Source organism: Artemia franciscana, chromosome 3 (assembly GCF_032884065.1).
Source record: "Artemia franciscana chromosome 3, ASM3288406v1, whole genome shotgun sequence".
Classification (NCBI taxonomy): Eukaryota; Metazoa; Arthropoda; class Branchiopoda; order Anostraca; family Artemiidae; genus Artemia; species Artemia franciscana.
This window is the reverse complement of record NC_088865.1, coordinates 47,701,097-47,724,457: the sequence shown is the minus strand read 5'-3', so window position 1 is coordinate 47,724,457 and position 23,361 is coordinate 47,701,097. Positions and strand designations below refer to the sequence as shown.

Here is a 23,361-nt window from a genome sequence, read left to right as displayed (position 1 = left end):
CCTTACTTTCAGTTAAAAAAACTTGTTTTTTATTATTTAATTCTTAAAGAATTGGGACAAAACTTACGATTTAGCGTAAAGAACGAGGTATTAACGAGGGTACAAACCCTCTCATATACATAATAAAAATTAAAGAATATAAAAGTTTGTTACGTAAGTTAATTCTTAAGTTACGTATATTTTTTTACTGATACAAAAATTCGTTAAAAATTAAAATTTATAGTTGCCTTTTTAAGTAACCGAAAATTTGCATGGCAACTAGGCCTCCTTCCCCATCCCTTATTTCTCAAAATCGTCTGATAAAAACTAAGAGAAAGCCATTTAGCCAAAAAAGGAATTAATATATTATTAATATATTAATATATGCAAAATTCATTTTAATAATTTATGTGTGAAGAGCCAAAACCAAACATACATTAATTCAAAAAAGTTCAGAAATTACATAAAAAAACTAGTTTTTTTAACTGAAAGTAAGGAGTGACGTTAAAACATAAAACGAACAGAAATTACTCCGTATATGAAATGGGTTATCCCCTCCGCAATCCCTCGCTCTTTACGCTAAAGTTTGACTCTTTGCCACAATTCTGCTTTTTAAAACAATTAAAAGCTTTAGCGTAAAGAGCGAGGGATTGCGGAGGGGACAACCCATTTCATATACGGAGTAATTTCTGTTCGTTTGAAGTTTTAATGTCGCTCCTTGCTTTCAGTTAAAACAACTAGTTTTTTTATGTAACTATTTCATAGCACCAATATCCTTGCAGTCCTTGTAGACTTTTTCCATTTCCTCGAAATAATTTTCGTCACAATAATTATATGTCTCATTCTAGGATGGAAAAGTAGATCTTGGCCGAATTCATCATATTAAATATTTGGATCAAGTTATTAATGAGGCACTAAGAATTTTTCCACCATCGCCAAGCTTTAGACGGTATGTTTTTTCTTATCTACTCAAACTCTATCCCACCCTTTTGTGTCTGTCCGGCTCTCTTCTCATTCTCCCCCTATCACTCTTTCTCTTTCTCTCTATTTCTTTCCCACTTTCTCTCTCTACCTCTCTCTGTCCAACTCTCTCTGCCCCACTATCTCTATCTTTGCTTATCTATCATTTTCTCTTCTTCCCTATTTTACTCTACTCATTATTCTGCATGTGGTTTGTGCTCCTCTCTTTTTGTTATATGTTATGTTTTGCCAAAGCTTACTTACGTAAAGTTGACCGCTTATAATTGAAAGGATTTTCCTAATCTTTTAAATATTTAAATATTAAATAGTATGGCTTACTCTGTTTTAAATTCCCGTAGAAGGATGGATTCAAAAACAGAAAAGCTTGTTTATAGTCCTCAAAAAGCCTAATGTAAATGTTCAGTTTCACCTATTTGCTGTTAGTGTGAGAGTTCACAGATTTGTATGATTGTTCCGAATTCAAGTCTGAGCTTAGTTAATTGATAGCAACTTTCAATGAAGCTGTTTTGATTTGGTGACATTTGATGTTAAAATGTGTTATTTTTTTCATCGACAGAAAACACGAGGTGAAAACAAAAGAATCTCTTTTTACATATAGGCTATTATAAACTGTTTATAATTTTACTTTATAGCAAAATACCGAAAGTTTCTCATAAAAGCTTCAATACTGAAACTAATAAAAAAACATATCTTAATATGCTTGTTCAATTTTTAATGTCAAAAAGCAGAGTAAAAAATTCTTTTCGGAGAGATCTACGTCCCTAAGCCTCTGTTTAAAAGGGAATGCAATGATAAATTCATAGAAAACAAACAAAAAACACTGAAACTTAAAATGACAGCTTTTTATTTGTATAATACATTATTGGATTTAAACATATTATGTGTTTCTTATATTACATTCTAATTACTTCTAATTTTCCTTTTCAGTGAGGTTACTGTAGACGAGGCTCAGTTAGGACCATATAAGTTACCTCGTGACACTGTTATTGAGATAAACGTATTTGGTATTCATCATGATCCTAAAATATGGCCTGACCCTTGGAAATTTGATCCATCAAGGTATTTAAACTTATTATCCCTTTGTTGTGTTCTTTTCTAAGTTCATTTTTAGTCCTGAAATATCTAGTAATACTAATTTTTAAGCTAGCAGTGCTATCATTACACTGGTTTCTATTCCCCCCTCCTAAATTCGATGTGCCAGGTACGATTAAATATTTGATTTGCTACAAGTCTTTTTATCAAGGTTCTCTTTGACTACTTTTAAAAGAGTCAACAAGAAAAGCCTTCAGAGATAACTTCATCAGGAGGATCATTTCAGATTGAAGCGCAACAAGGAATGAAGCTGTTGTTCAAGTACTCTGTTCTCGGCTTGCCAACCCCAAAAATAATTGGGTCGAATCGTTTGCCATTGAATCTATCTTGTTTGTTGGTTGATTGGGGGCAAAATACGAGAAAGCTCTACACCTCGAGACAACGAGAAGGTTCTACACTTTCTCTTCCTCAACACCTCGCTCTTTACACCAAAGTGTTTTAGTACTTTAAAAAGCTTCTTATTGGTCTATTTCTAAGAATATAGTGTTTCAGGAGTCGTTCTTAAAGAATCGGGACACAATTCAAATTGAAGCGTAAAGAGCGAGTTGTTGAGGAAGAGCAAGCCCCCTCATATACATAATAATTTCTTTTCGTTTTAAGTTTTAATGTCGTTTCTCACTTTTATTTGAAAAAATTAGTTGTTTTTTTATTTAGCTTCTGACCGTTTCTTAAATAATGCCAGGAAATCTGGCTAAACCTCCACGGAAAACACCTCCACACCATGGATTTATTCTATAGACAATTCAATCCCGGTGGAAATTTACCCCGGATAATTACCTCTAACATCTCCAAGCGTAAAATTGAATCGGTAAAGATAAAGCAAGACATAAGATGAATATTGTATAGAATTTCTGGCAAATCCCCAGAGTAAATTTTCCCCTACAAAATTCACTCCATGGAAATTTTCCTCCACACGGAAAACTCTCCCCGTGGATAATCTCACCCACCGAATATTAGCCCCCCTCCCAACTCGAAAAATGTATTCATACTTCCCAATAATATATACCATTAGTAAACAATGGGCAAATTTTGTAGCTTAAAGACATATCCCCAGGGGCTCGGGGGGGTCATGATGTCTCTAAAGGCATAGCTATATGGCCTTTCAGCTATGCTGAACGAAATAACTATCTAAAATTTTGATCGACGATTTTGAGATGAAAAGAGCGTAGAAAGGGGTCTAGTTGCCCTCAATTTTCAGTATCTGAAAAGGACAATTGAGCTTTCGATTTTCCTGAAATGAACTCTCTGCCGATATTCTAAGACCACTGAGTCGATATGATCACCCCTGGAAAAAATAAATAAACACGCTTCCGTGATATTTCTTTCTGCCGAAAGAAAGATCTCCTTGCCTACAGTTCGTTACCACGAACTGCTTGGTTACATATTGACCTCTGTTGAAAAGTTGTTTAACTATAAAAACTTTCAAATTAGATTATTCAGTATCTTTAAGCTAGTATCTATCGTATCTATCGTATATCTGACATATTTTACATAAGCACCTATTATAGCCTACCTAGAGTATATTCATAAGAATCAATTCAAAGGTAAGTTACTAGTTCCAAATAGAGCCTGGCTAGAAGCCCAGTAGCTATAAAACAAATAACTTGAGGTAAAATAGAAGACCTGTGGAATTCTGAATTACCGTTAGCAAGAGGTAAAATTGAGAAACCATGATAAGGCTGGTCCAGATTAAATAGGTGGACTTAAGAGTAAATTCACGACAACTTAAGGAAGTGTTCAAAAATTTTAAATTGTTTAATTTTTTAAATTGTTTAATTTTAAGTTTTAAAATTTCAAATTTTAAAATTTTAAAATTTAAAATTTTAAATTTTAGATAGTTAAATTGTTTCAAAAGCGGTTTGCAGTAAAGTTTGTTTTGCAATACCCTGCCTCAGCACTCGGTACACGACAGGCTTCTATCTATAGGCTCTCACCGTTGCTTGTCTTCTAAACGGAGAGAATTTGAGCCTTTCCTTGATGTGGCGTCCAAATGGACCTTAAATTAGAAGTGGCGCCTTTGTACAATTACTTTTTTATTTATTGGACCTTTAACTTTGCCTCGGCTTGTCTAGTCTCATTATGACAGACATATCACCAAGCCTTTGTTATTCTTAATTGTTCGAAGGGTAGAACCAAAACTTATTTTTCTTCCAACGATTTATCTAGTCCAGTTTTTATTTATTTTCAAAGGTATGGTAGGCATTAATGACCTTTGTTTTCTTAATTGTTTGGGTAGTGGGACGAAAACTTCTTATTTTGCATTGCCTTGTCTTTAATAATTATTACAGATATATTACCAGACTTCTGTTGTTTTTTTTTTCATGTGGTGGGACTAAAAATTCATTTTCTTCAAACTATTTATCTAGTCCAGGTTTTTAATCTTAAAAGGTATGAGTCATTGATGACCTTATACATGTCAAAATCCAAACCAAATCATCATAGCTACCATTTTCAATTTGTTTGGTTCGCTTGACCTCGTCTTATTTTTCTTCATTGTGTAATACATAGCGCCGAACCTTTGTTTTCTTAACAAAGGTATGGTGGGCATTGATGATCTTATCCATATCAAAATTCCAAACCAAATCATCTTTGCTATCATTTCCAAGTCTGACATGTTTTGATTCTTGCTCACCTGGTTGATTTTCATTGACTCGGTCACATGTAAGGTGTTGCAGGTCTTCTAACCATGTTTGTCTTTGCTCTTCATTTTCATTTTTACTTACTCACATGCTTGGTGTCATATCTTCTAACCGTGAGTATATCTTCGAACCAATATCTTCTAACCGTGAGTATCTATCCGTGAGTATCTCTTACTCAGTAGTCAAATCGAACATAGTGAACATGTGAGCGAGTCAATAAAAATCAACCAGGTGAGGAAGAATCAAAACGTGTCATAATTGGAAAGGATAGCGATGATGACTTAGCTATCATCTATATATATATATATATATATATATATATATCATGAAAAGAGAAATCACCAATGCTACAGCACAAACACACACAAAAAAAAAAAAAAAAAAAAGAGAGACAGAAGGAGAAAAGGAAGACTGTTTTCCTAAATTAGTGATTAATATAGACCAGCACTTGAATGAGGCCTTAACCCTACTCATCCATACAATCACATAGGTCAAACAGCATAGCCACACACAATCAACCATAAAGAATAATCCATGGACAGGCAGTCATGTCGTCAATAAGTATAAGTCGTCATTTACCGAACAATAGAAAAAATAATATGGACAAATAATTCAGAGGCAACACCCAACATAAGGGCTCATCAGGAGAATACACTGGCCTATATAGGGTTTCGCCACTCTAAATTCTCTACCCAGCACAGTGTTGTGGCTACCACAGAATATCCATGGCATCCCCGCGTCAGGTATCACCCCCAAAATACATGCCTATGAAAAAAAACAGCAAATGTAAAACAACCAAGTAAAACCAAAACAAGCTTATCTTGTTAATATATCCCTCCCTTTAGCAACAATAGGTAAACTAAATATTATAAATTTTACCAAATCACAAATATTAACACATTGCAAAAAACCTGAATGAACTAAACAATTATAGAATTCGTCTTTACCATGTGGCTAATTTTTTAAAAAATCTGCTCAATTAGAAACACAATTCAAAATAAATGGCGCTGTGACAACATTTCTCGAACCTCCGAAATTAGTTAAAAATTTCTTTAAGTATTTCTAGATAATTCTTTTGATATTTATTTAAAAGTTAGTTATAATGAAAACTAAGTTTTTTAAATTGCCAAGTTAATTTATTTGCAGAAAAACCTCTTGATATCAATTTTTGGCTTAAGATTTTACATCTATTTTTAAAATCAATATAATTACTACAAATCCTTGCATAACGAAGTAACTGTGAGAAAAACGCTGAATATGTGATATTTGAGTGTATATTACTTTCAGGGAATGGGAAACTAATCACTTCAAAATCAAAATCATCCGTTTTATTATACATTTTAAAACTTAATTTATTATTATCACAAATATTAATATTTAAATCTAAGCAATGATCTTCATGACCAGCGCCATGACTAGGCTCAAGAATAAGCTCTGATGGATATTTCTATTTTTAGAAATATCAATGAAATCCTTACAATTTAAGACCAAAATATCATCTAAATATCTTTTATCATTTGACAAAGCATGTTTTAAATTAATTGGATTATTCTTATCCATCATATATTTATATTCTAGTTGACTTAAAAACAAGTCAGCTATAAATGGGCTGGCATTCCCCCCCATGGAATTCCCATAATTTGCTTGTACAAATCACCCCCAAATCTTATATAAGTATTGTATAAAACAAATTCCAATAACTCAAAAATCATATCCAAGCTGTAACATCTCAAGTTAACTGTAGTACTAAAGCAGTTTGTCCATATGGCTTTTTTATTATAACTGTCTATTTTCAAGAACCTTTTACTAGATAAGAGGAAAGATTTCTTTATAACAGTTTTTAAATTATCAAACACTAAATTAAGTGATAAATTAGTATACATTGTCGCAAAATCGAAAGACTCAATTCTTTTAGCTGAAACCATTGTTAAAGAATCTATCACCTGCAGTGAATTATTAACACTCCAATATGGATTAAAATTCGAAAATTTTTTAATACCAGAACAATAGGTTTTAAGTTTATTTACAATTTCCTTTAAAATTAAAGAGAGGTCAGTAGCAGCAATGCGGGTTGGACATTTAGCTGCTCCAGCAATAAACCGTGGTTTAGGGGGATTCTTATGAAATTTTACAGTCCAATATAGGATAGGGAACTTTTTATCATTGTCATTTATTTTAATATTAAAATTTTTAAAAAGTATTTCTTCAGTCTTTTCAATTAAATTCTCATCCTCTATATTTACCTTTTCATAAACATTAGTTGTGCATAACTCCCTTTTTAAGATATCACAATACAGCTTCTGACAAATTATGGCAAAATTATTATTAGCTTTATCCACTGGCACAATCACAAATTCATTCTTTAGATTAGCAATTGCTTGTTTAATCTTCGCATTATAAAATAATGATTTAGTGTTACTATTTTTTAAGTTAGAATATATTTTATTTCTTACTCTACTAATAATTAAATTCTTCCAACTTTGAAAACTCTCTTTATTTTTATTCTCTTTCTTACACCACTTATCAATAAATAAATCAAAATCATTTTCCAAGCCACCAAGAACACTCGATGGTTTCAGATGATGAGAAAGACGGAAATTAGCCCCTTTATTCATTATAATTTGAAGATCATCTTGCTTTATTATTGACAAGTCCCCTGTTATAACATGTTTGTAAGTAGGATTTACAAATGGGCCAAGTTGCTTACAATTACAAACCGGTTTCCAATTTATATCGCTATCTAGTTTTTTTTAGTATTAAATTATAATTAAAAATAATTTGCCCTATAGTTTTTGAAAATTCTTTTAACCCTGTGTGTCTTTGCTTTTCATTTTCATTTTTTACTCACTCACTCGCTCGGTGTCGTACGTCTTCTAACCAAGTATGTATTTGCTCTTTATTTTAGTTTTTGACTAGTGCTAGTTGTCGTTTTCTCATATCTTCTTACTGCCCGTGTCGTTGCCCTTCATTTTCATTTTTACACGTTTTTGGATTTTGATTATTTCAGACAATTTAGCAATAGCCTTCACTTTAGCTTTCCGTATTGGTGATGTCGTAATTGATGGTCCAGATTGTCAATTTTCTCATCTTATTACGTTTGATAGTTAAAGTATTGGTTGCAAAGAATCATCATTTATAGTAACTGCAACTGCAAATTTTCATTTTATGGCACTTTCAACAGACATTATAGTACATTAATAACTGACCCAGTTGAAGAAAAATGACCTCTTGTAATAATACAAAGATAAAAAAACAACATAACATTATCAAGCAATAGATGAAAGCTTTCCTTGGGGCATTAGGGATTCAAACCTAAGCGCCTTAAGATCAGCGACACAGTCCTTTTCAATATGCTGCCGCAAGGTAATAATTGACGTATTTAAGACTGAACAATCTTATCTATGCTATGCATGATATCATGTAAGAGAAAACTTATATGATGCCATATATGATGTCGTAAAAAATGCTTATGCGATGCACTACCATAGTGCATGCCGTCATTTGCTTTAGCCAAAACTAAGGCTCTTAAAAAATTTTTCAGAATTTTTACCTATATAGATGGTGTTTTATGTGAGAATATCCCAATATACCGATTTTCTCTAAAAAAATATGGAGCCATTTTTTTCTCTCTCTCTCTCACTCTCTCTCTCTCTCTCTCTCTCTCTATATATATATATATATATATATATATATATATATATATATATATATATATATATATATATATATATATATATATATATATTTAACTACGTAAAACTTGCAAATATACAACATTCTTTGCTGTCACATTGTCTGTCCATATAAATAAATAGTCAGGTTTACCAACTCTTGAACATGCAACATAATAATTGTCCATGGGAAAACAATCCGTATTCAGACCAATACCGCATTTTTCTAACGATTACCCTTGAGCTTTGTTAATGGTGATTGCTAATTGAACATTCCCTGTGTCCCCGTCATTATTTATATATCCCCCTGTGCCCCCGGCGTCCCCATTGTAGTTGTGTCCCTGTGTCCTGGTCGTCATTTATATTCCCTGTGTCCCGGTCGTCATTTGAAATCTGGTAGGCTTTGATGACCTTATCCAAGTCAAAATCCCGAACCCAATCATCATCGCTTTCATTTTCAGTTTTGATATGTTTTGACTCTCGCTGTCTAGGTGTATTTTCATCTAACTGCGCGGTTTTGCGTTCTTTAGCCGCAAGCCTGTTTTCTTGCTGTTCTTGTGATTCCTCGGCACGCTTTCTTTTCTTGCTTTTTCTATCAGCCGCAAGCCTGTTTTCTTGCTGTTCTTGTGATTCCTCGGCATGCTTTCTTTTCTTGCTTTCTCTATCAGCCGCAAGTCTTTCGGCATAGACTCTTTGAGCAGCTTCCTCGGCTGTTACCATTGTAGATTTTTCAGTCATTTTACAATAAAAAATTTCTCTTTCAACGATCTTCTTACAATTAAAAATTTGTCTTTGAACGATTTTCTTAAATACCTGTGTCCTGGTCGTCGTTTATATTCCCTGTGTCCCGGTCGTCATTTGTGTCCCGGTATCCCAGTCTGTAATTTCTCTTTGAGTGTCCCTGTCGTCATTTATATTCCCTCTGTCCCGGTCGTCTATTGTGTCCCGGTCTGTAATTTCTCTTTGAGTGTTTTTTCTTTTTAGTTTTTCTTTTAGTTTTTTACCTTTTTTCTTTTTTCAGTTTTCTTTTTTTTTTCTTTATTTTTCAGCGTCACTATGAAATATATATCACCGAATCTTTGTTTTTTAACTAAAATCTGGTAGGCATTGATGACCTTATCCAAGTCAAAATCCCAAACCCAATCATCATCGCTATCATTTTCAGTTTTGATATGTTTTGACTCTCGCTGTCCAGGTGGATTTTCATCTAACTGCGCGGTTTTGCGTTCTTTAGCCGCAAGCCTGTTTTCTTGCTGTTCTTGTGATTCCTCGGCACGCTTTCTTTTCTTACTTTCTCTATCAGCCGCAAATTTTTTGGCATAGATTCTTTGAGCAGCTTCCTCGACTATGGCCATTGTAGGTTCTTCAGTCATTTTACAATTACATTTTTCCGTCCACGATCCCCTTTGAACGATTTTCTTAAATACTTTTAATAACGTCATCGTCATAACAAACATAACGACAACTAACTTCATGACGACATGACGACATAATGACATGACGTCACTCGACAGATAGACAGACAGACAGACGGAAAGACAACTTATTTTTATGTATAGATATATGGGACACAGGGACACAACTACAACGGGGACACCGGGGGGCACAGGGGGATATATAAATGACGATGGGGCCACAGGGAATGTTTAGTTAGCAATCACCATCAACAAAGCTCAAGGGCAATCATTAGAATAATGAGGTATAGATCTGAATACGGATTGTTTTTCCCATGGACATGCATATGTTGCATGTTCAAGAGTCGGTAAACCTGACAATCTGTTTATATATACAGACAATGGGACAGCGAAGAATGATGTATATTCGCAAGTTTTACATAGTTTAAAACATATATATATATATATATATATATATATATATATATATATATATATATATATATATATATATATATATATATATATATATATATATATATATATATATATATATCACAGGTGGGACACAAGGACACAACTACAATGGCGTGTAATTAATATGGCACGTAACGACTTACGCGCGCTGGGTGGCTTGGAGGGGTGCAAAGCGCCCCCACCAACTAGGTGCTGGGGTGGCGCGAAGTGCCACCCCAACAAATAGTATATATATAAATAAGTTGTCTGTCTGTCTGTCGATTGACGTCACTGTCTGCATATGACGTCTGAATTATTTCATCATATACTAATTCAAAAACGGATGTATTCAAGCCGAAGTAGCTCAGTTGGTAAATCGTAATGTTCCAGGTTCTAGGTCCGAGAGGTTCCAGGTTCGAATCTTGGCTTTAGCATTAATACAAAAGAAGAAAAAACTAAAAAAGGTAAAAACTACAAAGAAAACTAAAAAAAAAGGTAAAAACTAAAAAATAAAAAAAATAAAAAAACTAAAAAAGGTAAAAACTACAAAAAAAACTAAAAAGAAAAAAAACTAAAAACTAATAAAAAAAACTAAAAAAACTAAAAACTGAAAAAGAAAAAAAACTAAAGAAAAGGAAAAAAACTGAAAAACAAAGGAGAAAAAGAAAACTAAAAAAATAAAACTAAAAAAAACTAAAAAGGTAAATGTATCCAAGTCGAAGTAGCTGAGCTGGTAAAGCGTTATGTTCCAGGTTTTAGGTCCGAGAAGTTTCAGGTTCGAACATTGGCTTTAGCATTAATACAAAAGAAGAAAAAAAACTAAAAAAGGTAAAAACTACAAAAAAACAAAAAAAGAAAAAAACTAAAAAAAAAAACTAAAATAAGGTAAAAAGAAAAAAAAACTAAAAACTAATAAAAAACTAAAAAACTAAAATTTATATATATATATATATATATATATATATATATATATATATATATATATATATATATATATATATATATATATATATATATATATATATATATATATATATATATATATATATATATATATATATATATATATATATATATATATATATATATGGGTCCTGGTGGCTTCGCCGCGGCGCCCCTGCACGGAACGCAGTGGGCTTCTGTAAATGGATTCTCATTATCCCTTGTGTTCTATTGTAGTTTTCCCAAAGATTTTTGATTATTAGAGCAAGTCCAATTTCAAACAATGATATCTACTAAGCTTCAAAGTTTTGGTTTTTTTTTTAGGGTTTTTGAATTCTTGTAATCCCTCGTTTTTTAATGTTAATTTTTTTTTCTTTTTTTCTATTTAGTTTTTTTTTAGTTGTTTATCTTTTTTAGTTTTTTTTATAGTTTATTTCTTCTTTTTTATTTTATTTTTCTTTTTTAGTTTTTTTATATGGAGCGTGTCCCAACAAAACTTGTGCAAGGTGCTAATTTTAAACTGCGTAACACTTGCGGATATACAACTGGTAATTCCTCTGATATACTCTGGTAACTCCTCGACACGCATTCTTTTTTTACTTTCTCTGTCAGCCGAAAGCCAGGTTTCGCGTCGCTCTTGTAATACATCGACACGCTTTCTTTTGTTAGTTTCTCTCTGAGCCACCCTAAAGCAAAACATAGGCAAGGTGCTAATTTTTAACTGCGTAAAACTTTTTCGCAGTCCCATTGTCTGTGCATATAAATAGATTATCCGGTTTACCGACTCTAGAACATGCAACATATAATTGTCCATGGGAGACACAATCCGTATTAAGATCTATACCGCATTTTTCTAATGATTGAGCTTTGTTGATGGTGATTGCAAATGCTATTCGAATTAGGAATTGCAATCTTTTAAAATGAATTAGCAGATCCATTGGAATAATGGGAATGCGAGGAATAAGAACAGCCTCATCCTTGGAAGGCCCTGTCAAGATTGTTGCCTCTATTACGCTTTCCATTGTTTTTCTTTACGGCAAGTCGCGTGCCGTTGCAAAGCTTTGGTGGGTTAATATTTCGCAAAAGTATTATTGGTATGCCTAGAGATCTCCTGGAGATCCAGGGAATTTAAAAATTCCGATGGATAGTTAACCACTTCGTTTGATATCAGAACTGTGTCGACTGACTTATAAATGGCTTCCTGATCTTGAATCTTGGTCAGAATAATATTGTTGATTTCGAGGACATCTTTGTTCTTGACTGCCAGAATCGGTCGTTCTGCCAAAATCATAAAAATCATTTATGATTTTTATAATTGGTTAGAATATTCGAAAATACCTTTTCAACCAAATCATTTTTTGACGTCACTAAGTTACAGAATTCAGGAGGCAGTGGTATACGTCCTGAAATTGAGTCAACTGGGAGCTTTTCGAATTTGTATTATACAATACTTATATAACATTTGGTGGTGATTTGTACAAGCAAATCGTGGGGATTCCCATGGGGGGGAATGCCAGCCCATTTATAGCTGACTTGTTATTAAGTCAACTAGAATATAAATATATGATAGATAAGAATAATCCAAATAATTTAAAACATGTTTTGTCAAATAATAAGATATTTAGATGATATTTTGGTCTTAAATTGTAAGGATTTCATTGATATTTCTAAAAATATATATCCATCATAGCTTACTCTTGAACCTAGTCATGGCGCTGGTCATGAATATCATTTTTTAGATTTAAACGTTAATATTTGTGATAATAAGAAATTAAGTTTTAAGATGTATAATAAAACGGATAATTTTGATTTTGAAGTGATTAGTTTCCCATTCCTTGAAAGTAATATACACTCAAATATTACATATTCTGCGTTTTTCTCACAGTTACTTCGTTATGCAAGGATTTGTAGTAATTATATTGATTTTAAAAATAGATGTAAAATCTTGAGCCAAAAATTGATATCAAGAGGTTTTTCTGCAAATAAATTAACTTGGCAATTTACAAAATTTTGTTTTCATTATAACGAACTTTTAAATAAATATCAAAAGAATTATCTGGAAATACTTAAAGAAATTTTCAACTAATTTTGGAGGTTCGACAAATGATGATGCAGCGCCATTTATTTTGAATTTTGTTTCTAATAGAGCGGATTTTTCTAAAAAAAAATAGCCACATGGTAAAGATGAATGCTATAATTGTTTAGTTCATTATTTTTTTTTTTTGCAATGTGTTAATATTTGTGATTTGGTAAATTTTATCATATTTAGTTTACCTATTGTTGCTAAATAGAGGGATATATTAACAGGATAAGCTTGTTTTGGTGTTACTTGGTTGTTTTACATTTGCTGTTTTTTTTTTTTTTTTTTTTTTTTTTTCATAGGCATGTATTTTGGGGGTGATACCTGACACGGGGATGCCATGGATATTCTGTGGTAGCCACAACACTTGGCTGGGTAGAGAATTTAAAGTGGCGAACCCCTATAGGCCAGTGTATTCTCCTGATGAACCCTTGTGTTGGGTTGTTGCCTCTGAATTATTTGTCTTTATTATTTTTTCTATTGATTGGTAAATGACGACTTATACTTATTGACGACATGACTGCCTGTCCATGGATTATTCTTTATGGTTGATTGTGTTTGGCTATGCTGTTTGACCTATTTGATTGTATGGATGAGTAGGGTTGAGGCCTCATTCAAGTGCTGGTCTATATTAATCACTAATTTAGGAAAAAAGTCTTCCTTTTCTACTTCTGTCTTTTTTTTATGTGTTTGTGCTGTTGCATTGGTGATTTCTCTTTTCGTGATATATATATATATATATATATATATATATATATATATATATATATATATATATATGATATTTGTATAAACAATTTAGGGACTGAGAGAGGGATTGACATCTGCTTAAAAACTGTCGGCTAAAATATAATCTAAAAATTATTTGTTATGAATTTTCTTTGTAACAAAGCAATGATATAAATATCCTCCAAATTTTACTTTACCATTTCTACTTTCAGGTTTGAGCTGGACAATAAGCTTAAACAACATCCAATGGCTTGGTTACCCTTTGGAGCTGGCCCAAGGAATTGTATTGGAACCCGTTTCGCTTTAAATGAGATGAAAATCTGTCTCGCAAAACTGATGCTGCAATACAGGTAAGGAGAACTATCTCAATTTTGAGGCAATACAAAAGACACCTCTAAGTGACATTGTGTAAAATCAACAAATTATGGGCCACGACTGAATATAGGAAGGGTTTAACTTATTACCATAATTTAACACAGGGGATATGCTATTGCAGTAAATACCATGAGACATTGTTCGGAGTCGAAAACTATTCAGAGTTGAAAATTGTTTGAAATTGAAAAACTTTTGATATTGAGAATGTAGAGAAGTTTTAATGTTCAACATAACTATAATATTAAGATTATTATGTAGAGTTTCTAAGTATGTCAGTCTTAAGTTTTATTTTTCTTTTTTATGTAGGGGAGTGAAGGGGGGGTCTAGATGTTAGCTCTTTGGAGATTCTTTTGCACATATTTTTTGTATATTTATTTTTTGTAATTATTTATTTTGGGACTATTCTCGACTTCAATATTCCAATTCTTAAACTTTTGTTATTGATGATTTTTGTTTGCATGCTATTTTTGTCGTGATGGCAGTACTTTTCTTTAAGCTGTTTACTTTTGTTTATTAGGACTTTATATACCTCCATGCTACTAATTAATCATAGTTTAGTTTCTTGACTAAAAGTCTGTTATTCTAATCAGTGGAGGAATGGGGAGCTATCCCATTTATACTCCCAGAATCATTTATTTCACCTAAGATTTTCCTAGTTGTCATGAAAGAGTAATGAAAGAGTAAATGAAGAGTAATGAAGAGTAATGAAAGAGTGTCATGAAAGAGTAATTTTGTTAATCAACCAAGTTCCTTCCCTTTTAGAAGGAAAACAATCAGAGGCAGCACTCTAGTGCTACTTATGTAAATAATAATATGTCCTAAAAGCACTATTCTATTTAACGAAGTTATTTGTGCTACACTGATAATCAGAATATCATATCCCAATTATTTAAATGAAAGGGCAACAGGTTCTACTCCCACGCTCTTTATTGCTACCTACACCATGTAGTACCCAGAGCATCCAATCAAACTTTAGATATAATCACTTTGTTCAAAATAGTTGACAAGCTCAATAAATGTGCTTTATGGGATTGCCAGGCCTCCAAAACTGAAAGCTCTGAGCGCAAGGGTTTAGACTAAGATATCAATGGGATAAAGGTGCGTGTTGTGCTACTGGCTTAAAACTCTTAGGAATCATTCTCTGGATTAAAAGGATTAACAAACTTCTTGTGACAGAGGAAACAGCTTCTGGTCCAGTAATGAACCGGTAATGCTTTCCGCGATTGACTTGAAATTTTCAGCCATAAGTCCTTGGGAAGAAAGGATTGTAAAATACAGATAAACTATTCAGGGGTAAGGTCATTCTTATGTTGCTCCCATTTGCACGCCAAGTGAGAGCACGAAAAGTACCAAAAACTTTTTTTCCTGGCAAAATCGTGTGAAAGAGGTACTTGGGAATGGGATCATTCGATTGGTTGATAAAAATTCTTGTGTACTTTTAAGGTCTAAAAATGATTTTGAGGCAACCAGCATTCCTCGCGTGCCGATTTTGCTAACCTACCCCTTCGTGAACCCGCTATTTGCAGTAGTTCGAGAATTGCATGGGGGATCAACTTGAAACTTTCAAGCAGTGTTGTGGCTAGGATAAAGTGAAACTCGAATATTGACATATGGGAAAGAGACATAAGGTAGATCAAGGACAGTATGCGCATCCTGGTCATTGAAGTAGCATAATTCAAATATCCTAGAAATACATTTGGGGAAACAGTTGAAATTCTCAGTAACTATTGGGGAAAAGAAAGGGAGAGAGAAGGGAAAGGGTAGTTTAACTTTCGCGTTAAGGGGAGGGGAATATATTAAACAAATTTTGTCTCTGATCCACCAAAATGTTTTTTCTTCTAAGCTCCTATAGTATTTATAATGTAAGCACAATTAGGTAGCAAGGTAAATTCAAAGACACTATATAAGGAGTGTCAACTTGCAAAATTCGGGGAGGGGGGGGGGGTAGGATTAATTTTTTTTAATTTTTGAGATGAGTAGTTTTTTGATTTCTTCAATAGCAGTACCATAAGAAAACATGCTTCACAATTGAAATCGATTTTTTTCCTTTAATTCTGGAGGGGGGAATAACTAGGGGCAATTACCAGCTTCTCTCTTTTTGACACACCTGCATTATTTATTTTTCCATCGCCAAAACGTCGTATCTGTAATATTCTTTAGCAGCTTGTGATATCGAGTAGAAGCTTTTAGGTAGTTAAATGCTTAAATTAAAGCAAAAATATTTCCTCCAATGCAGATGAACAGTTTTGCTCAATAAATCTCTGTGGAAACTATAATCCACTCATAGCTAAGTAACAAAGCAAATCAAAAGTTATTATTTGGCATCATTTGATCAAAACACTTCCTCTCCTATGACCTGAGAACAGGTTTCAAGATTATCTTGAAATTTTCAAGGAATGCTGGAGAGAATGGGCATTGAATCTGAACTTTTTAGAGTGAACAAAGAAATATATGCAAAAGGCTTTAGTCCCGTATCTTTTTAAAATTTTGGCACTATGAGCCTTTTTTGTACTAGAATGTAATTCTGAAGAAATAGCATCGTAGACCGAAAGAAACCATGTTTACCAAGTTTCTCAAAATAGCAAGCGCATCCGCTCAGTAACAGCCTTAGGGATTGAGTTGATGTTTTTAGAGAATATAGGAGCGCCAATTAGGCCTCAAATTTGACTTGGGTGGGGGGGGGCAGGGATATATTGTAGAAATTATTTATCCAGGTTTTCAAAATGTCATAATGTTACCAATGCACTAAAATATTTGGGACGAACAAACATGGATCATTCGATTTTGTCTTTTCAATGAGCTCAAAACGACGTTTATGAGTTTTAAGCCCAGTGGAGCCCTCATAGAGAAAACAAATTCAAAATTAACTTTGATTAGTGACGCCAAAAATGGGGTTATTCCTTTATCTCTAATAGGCGTGGGACTGATTGGGCATATGGGCAGGGCCAAGTAGGCCTAAATAAAACAAAATTATTTTGAAGATTGGCTTATCGATTCTCGACAATCGAAAAAGGGCAACAAACTCTGTTTTTTTGTTATATAGGTTTAAACTTGAAAGATAGGTTGGAGAAAATGGGACCTCTAGAATGTATTTATAAAAATAAACTAAAATTTGCCAAAAATTACAACTTAATAGTATTCTATTAATAAAATCATGAATTAGGATACTTGAATGTTCAAGGATACAGACTGGGGATCAGAATAGCTTCAATCCAGTTGAACACTAAATGTTACGCCGGTTTTCAGTTCAAGTGAATAATAATACCCCTCCAAACTCACTTCTAATTCCCCATAAAAATTGATTCTAAAATATTTTACACAATTTACTTCTAATCAAATATTTGACTAATTGTTGCAAATTTACCCTAAGTTTAAATTACAATCTAACATCCTATTTCTTGAAGTAAAAACTAAAAGAAAACCTTACAAATATTCTGGATATAGTTCCAAAATATATGAATAATTTTAAATAAAAATACTTAAAAAAAGAGAAGAGAGACATTAATACTTAAAATAAACGGAAATTATTCCGCATATAATGAGTGCTGTCCCGTCCTTAACTGATTAAGATAAAGTTTTACAGTGCTATATTAAAAGCATTTATGACTGCAACAAATTCAAGACTGATTGCCTTTTAAAATATTTGAGCTAAAAAGAAAATCATAGTTTGGAGCTGAAAAGGAAAAAAGGCTAAAAAACGAAACATTGTTTACATGAAATCTAAATCAAAAAGTTCTCAAATTCTTTGCATTTTTGAAAAATGCGTTTTAGTCCATTCTAAAAGCCTTGTGCTTGAGTAGTCTTTTTCAAAGAATTAGGAGGGAAAAAATTTTCTAATTAAGAATAAAGAGAGGATATCAAAAAAGGGGCAACCCCACTCTTTAATATTATCGAACCATATTTTGGATGGACTATTTGAAGCTTAAGGGATGACTGTGCGGAAATACTACTTTTGAAATTGGAAAGCAAAATATGTGATTTCTTGATTGTTTTGAATAGATTGACTATCTAAAAATTTTCAGGAGACAAATTATGCCTCTCTAGAGGATTTGATAAAAAAAAAATTTGAAAGTAAGGGGCGTCATTAGAACTTAAAACAAACAGAAATCATTCCGTACGTGAAGGCGTTGCCACTCTCCTCAATACCTTGCTCTTTAGGCTTTCCTTCAGCGATTACTTTACTCTTTATTCCAAAATGTATTAAAAATACTGAGAATTACCGGTGTGTTTCTTCACATTTATAAGAATAGACCTTTAAAAATGGAATTAAAACTCAACAATTGGTAAAAAAAAACCGTCATGCTTTTATTAGGCTATTTAATCCTCAATTATATAAGACAAAACGTTATACTAATACAACCGAAGAGATGAAATAACATTCAAATAAAAAAAAATAGTCTAACCACTTTTTCGGCTTTTCAGTAAAAACCTTCCATATCAGTGAAAGACCATACTGCCTTTTATGTTTTTTTTTTCTGGAGATTTATTGTCTGAACTGTTTTTTTAATTTTATTATATTTAATAACAACTACTCAACATTTTTTAACCTTTTAAGGTTCGTCCCTAGTGACAAAACAGAATCCTTCCCTCCAAAGCTGGACATGCTTCCTGCGGCACGAGTTGAACCAAGGCATGGACTCTGGATTAAGTTGGAAAAAAGGGATGAAGTATGCTAGTTTCAGAAAATTTTGTATAAACGATAGTATTCTAAACGAAAATCTGTATCTTATTTTGTTTTTTAGAAAATAAAAACCGATTCCTAATACAGCTGTGCACTTTTGTGAAAGTCTAGATTTTTCTTTTGCTTCTAATAAAGGTCAAAGCTATATTTAATAGTAAGGAAGTACATAAAGAGAGGGAGAACTCGTCAAAAATTGAGATTCTACAACTTTTATTATATTGTTTTAGTTTAGTCTTGAATTATATTAACTTAAATTGTGTTAACTTGTATTCTGTATAGGATTTACCTACTTTGGGATATTCGTTGGGTTTATTTCCGTCATTATCTCATCACATCACTGGCAAAGTCTTTTTTAAGAACCTTCTAACTATCTACTTTTAATGTATAATCATACCAGGTGGCCAAAGATTTGCACTTGTCGATCCTTTTGGGATAGGATATAATCTCAACCCCGGTGGCAATTGTTAAATTCACAAATGGAATAAGAGCTTTGAGCTTTTTCAAGAGAGCCGTTAATGACTCATTTATTACCGTGGACATTGATTTGCTGAAGAAAAGCCCAGAATTTTACAAAGAAATAAAGGCAGGCACATAAGTTTTGGATTGTGGCCAGGGGCACAGATTATAGGATATGGAAGACCGAAAAAATGGCTGTATTTTATCATTAAAGTAGTTTTTGTGGAATAGCTACTGGCTCCGGACATCGGAAGGGATAAAAAATTAAAACTTCTTTTTATCACATTTTTACTACCAAAAGAGATTGTCAGACGACAGGCATCAATAAAAAAAATGCTGCTTTGTGAGCATGGGAATCCAGGTGAACCTGATTTGACAATGAAGAAATACTTGCTTCAGGTTAGGTACTCATTGGATAATACTTAATGATTGTTCTCATATTAGAGATTGCTAGAATTTACAGACACACAACAATTACATAAACTGAGACTAAATGCCCATATTTTTTGAACTGATAAATCTTTAGATTTTCAGATTCTTTAGATTTCTTTAGAACTCAGTCAAAATTTCAGACTAGAATTTTCTATTCACTTTATCTCCTAGTATTTAGACTACAAACATCTTCAGAATAAATTATTTTTTTCTCTTGTGAAATACTGTTTGAAATACTTTGCCGACGGAAAAAAAAAAAAAAAAAAAAAAAAAAAAAACAGCTGGCCCCTTCTCTCTCTCACTCTCTCTCTCTCTCTCTTCCTATTGTTTTATTGGCCAACTTTAGTCCAATAGCAGGATTTCTAAAGTTGCGATTATTTTTGCCTGAATTGAGAGAAAATTTTGTCAACCCAGACAGAATTTGTTTCTTAGCCTCGGGATATATAATGCTAAGATAGAGATATATATTGCTCCATCATTTATTATATTCAAATATACATAAATCATCAGTTACACAGCCAAGTCTTTTATTACCTTGATTTTACACTTTTTTTTAGCATAATATTTGTAGGATATAATGGTGGGATACTCCAATCAAACATACATAAAAAAGGCAAGCAACAAAATTGTATTTACAGCCCTAACTTGGGCCGATAATAGTTGATAGTATTTGCCTTTAATGATTTTTAGCTTTGAATACATAATATTTGAGAATTATTTTCAGACTAGTCATTCCCTTGGGATTTTAATCATGAGCTTCAAATCTTAAAATCTGCTTCTAAACGTTTATATAATAGATATCACTCAGAAAAATATTTATAGTATACTAGCTGTTGGGGTGGCGCTTCGCCCCACCAAGCCCCTCTCCCCGCGCGTAAGTCGTTACGCGACATATTAGTTACGCGCCATTGTAGTTGTGTCCCTGTGTACCACCTATGAATATAGATAGATTTATATATGTGTTTTGAACTACGTAAAACTTGCGAATATACAACATTCATGGCTTTCCCATTGTCTGTGCATATACAAAGCCTTATGTACTTATAATGACGTCATATGCAAACGCTCTTTTTACAAACAAATAAACATGCATACACACAACTCGTTTTTATATAGATAGATAGATAGATAGATACAATACAAATTAACTGCGTAAAACTTGCGAATATACAACATTCTTCGCTGTCCAATTGTCGCTGCATATAAATAGATTGTCAGGTTTACCGACCCTCGAACATGCAACATACAATTGTCCATGGGAAAATCAATCAGTATTAAGATCTATGCCACATTTTTCTAATGATTGACCTTGAGCTTTGTTGATGGTGATTGCAAATGCTAATCGAATTGGGAATTGCAATCTTTTAAATTGAAAAGGCAGATCCGTTGGAATCATGGGAATGCGAGGAATAAGAACAGCCTCACCCTCAAAAGGCCCTGTCAAGATTGTGGCCTCTATTACGTTTTCCATTGTTTTTTTTTACGGCAAGTCTCGTGCAATTGCAGAGCTTTGGTGGGTTGATATTTCTTAACAGTATTATTGGTACGCCTATTTTTATTTGTAGCACGTGTGGTGGAAACCCTGAAAGATCCACGGAATTTAAAAATTCAGATGGATAATTAACCGCCTCATTTGGTTCCAAAACTGTGTCGACTGACTTGTAAAGGACTGCCTGGTCTCGAATCTTGGTCAAAACAATATTGTTGATTTCGTGGACGTCTATATTTTTGGGTGCAAGAATCGCTCTTTCACTTAGCCATTTATTATTTTTATAATTGTTTAGAATATTCGGAAATACTTTTTCAATCAATTCATTTTTGGACGTCACTAAATTACAGAATTCAGCAGGTAGTTGTATACGTCCTGAAATTGAGTCTATTGGGAGCTTTCCGTTTCCAATTGCCAGCAATTGATCTGAAAATGTTTGACCAGAGTCATCGTTTTGCAATCGGACACACCTATTTGTAGTTAATTTTAATGTTTTTACGTGTGCCCATAAATTAGAATTTTTCAGGCAAGCATTCATTTCGTCTGCAGGGGTTGATTTAGGTATTATAGGTAATGTTTGCCTGAAATCTCCCGCAAGCAATATTAATGTGCTGCCAAAGGAATTCAAATTCCCTCGCAAATCTTTCAAACATTGATCCAGAGCCTCGAGCGATTTTTTGTGTGCCATTGTGCACTCGTCCCAAATAATAAGTTTGCATTGCTGCAATACTTTACCCATCACAGATGATTTGAAAATATTGCACGAGGGAGTTTCTGTAGAATGCAAATTCGGAGGCAATTTCAAAGCGGAATGAGCAGTTCTTCCACCAGTCAGCAACGTTGCGGCTATTCCGGACGACGCAATTGCCAACGCTATATCATTTTTTGATCGAAATGATGGCAGAATCAGTTTTATCACAAACGTTTTACCAGTACCTCCTGGCGAATCCAAAAAGAAAATTTCTCCAACGTTGTTATCGACAAAATGCATTATCGTATCATAAATGTCTTTTTGTTCCGACGTTAACTTGGAAATGTTATTTTGTAGGCTACAAACGACAATAGATCACTCGTACTGTAACTTTGTTTACGATCCAATTCTACACATGTCGAAACAGCTGCGGTACGATTAGGTGAAGGCATTCCCAAATCCTGAAGAGGTTTGTTTGCCATACATACACACAAATATTCCATAATAACTAAAGTGTAGTTATAAAATTCTGATGTAAAATCAAAAGTCATATCTGACGTCTCTAACCGTTTTCGATGGAGTTTATCTTTGGACATAACTCTGTAGTAGCTGATGGAGAGCAAGTTGTTAGTATGATGCCAAACAATGCACGAATTTGACTTGGAGTTGACGTTTCGCACGCGTCATTGATGCAGTTATCCCAGTGTTGGTCATTGTCCAATAAATTCACAGCTTGGCATACACTACGGTAAATGTCATGTATAGTACCGTTTACAGTTGTCAAATGACGTCGGATCGGGTACATTCACCGAAAGCAGGCGTAGAAACAAGTATTCATGTTGATTGGGGTGAACGGTGTAGAGTCTTCCTATCGTGGTATCTTTGAAGATGGTAGGTTGGCCGTTGACTGACTTACCCTGTTTCCGACGCTCAAATACTTTATTTTTAGTATTCCACATGTAATACGAAGGCACTTCAGTATACATCAGTTTTTTGGCAAAAGAATCATTTTTGCATAGCGAAAAGAAAGCAGTTAACTTTGTATCTGGTGGATTCAGGGCTCTTTGTTGCACGTTTGATTCCGAAAAATAAACACGTTGACCATTCTGTAAATGTACCGCTAAGTGAACAACAGCTGGACTACGTTCATGTATCGGAAATGAAAGAATTCGGCAAACAGCTTCATTACTGCTTATGTATCTTCCAGCTTGATATTATACGATTTCGTCGATATCTTTGATTTCGGACTGCAAGCCGAAAACTGCCATGTCACT

General features: G+C 33.3%; 1 protein-coding gene across 2 annotated transcripts in view; it reads left to right on the top strand.

Annotated features, from left to right (window-relative positions):
• The window catches only part of LOC136025344 (cytochrome P450 3A8-like), a 50,483-nt gene extending 31,380 nt beyond the window's left edge, over nt 1-19,103 (top strand). For both annotated transcript variants that reach the window (XM_065701268.1, XM_065701267.1), the window contains exons 6-9: nt 828-928; nt 1,888-2,019; nt 14,176-14,313; nt 18,894-19,103. In XM_065701268.1, coding sequence (XP_065557340.1) covers nt 828-928; nt 1,888-2,019; nt 14,176-14,313; nt 18,894-19,014 — 492 coding nt within the window. In that variant the 3' untranslated portion in view covers nt 19,015-19,103. The remainder of the gene's footprint in view (nt 1-827; nt 929-1,887; nt 2,020-14,175; nt 14,314-18,893) is intronic.
• Nucleotides 19,104-23,361: the final 4,258 nt, after the last annotated feature.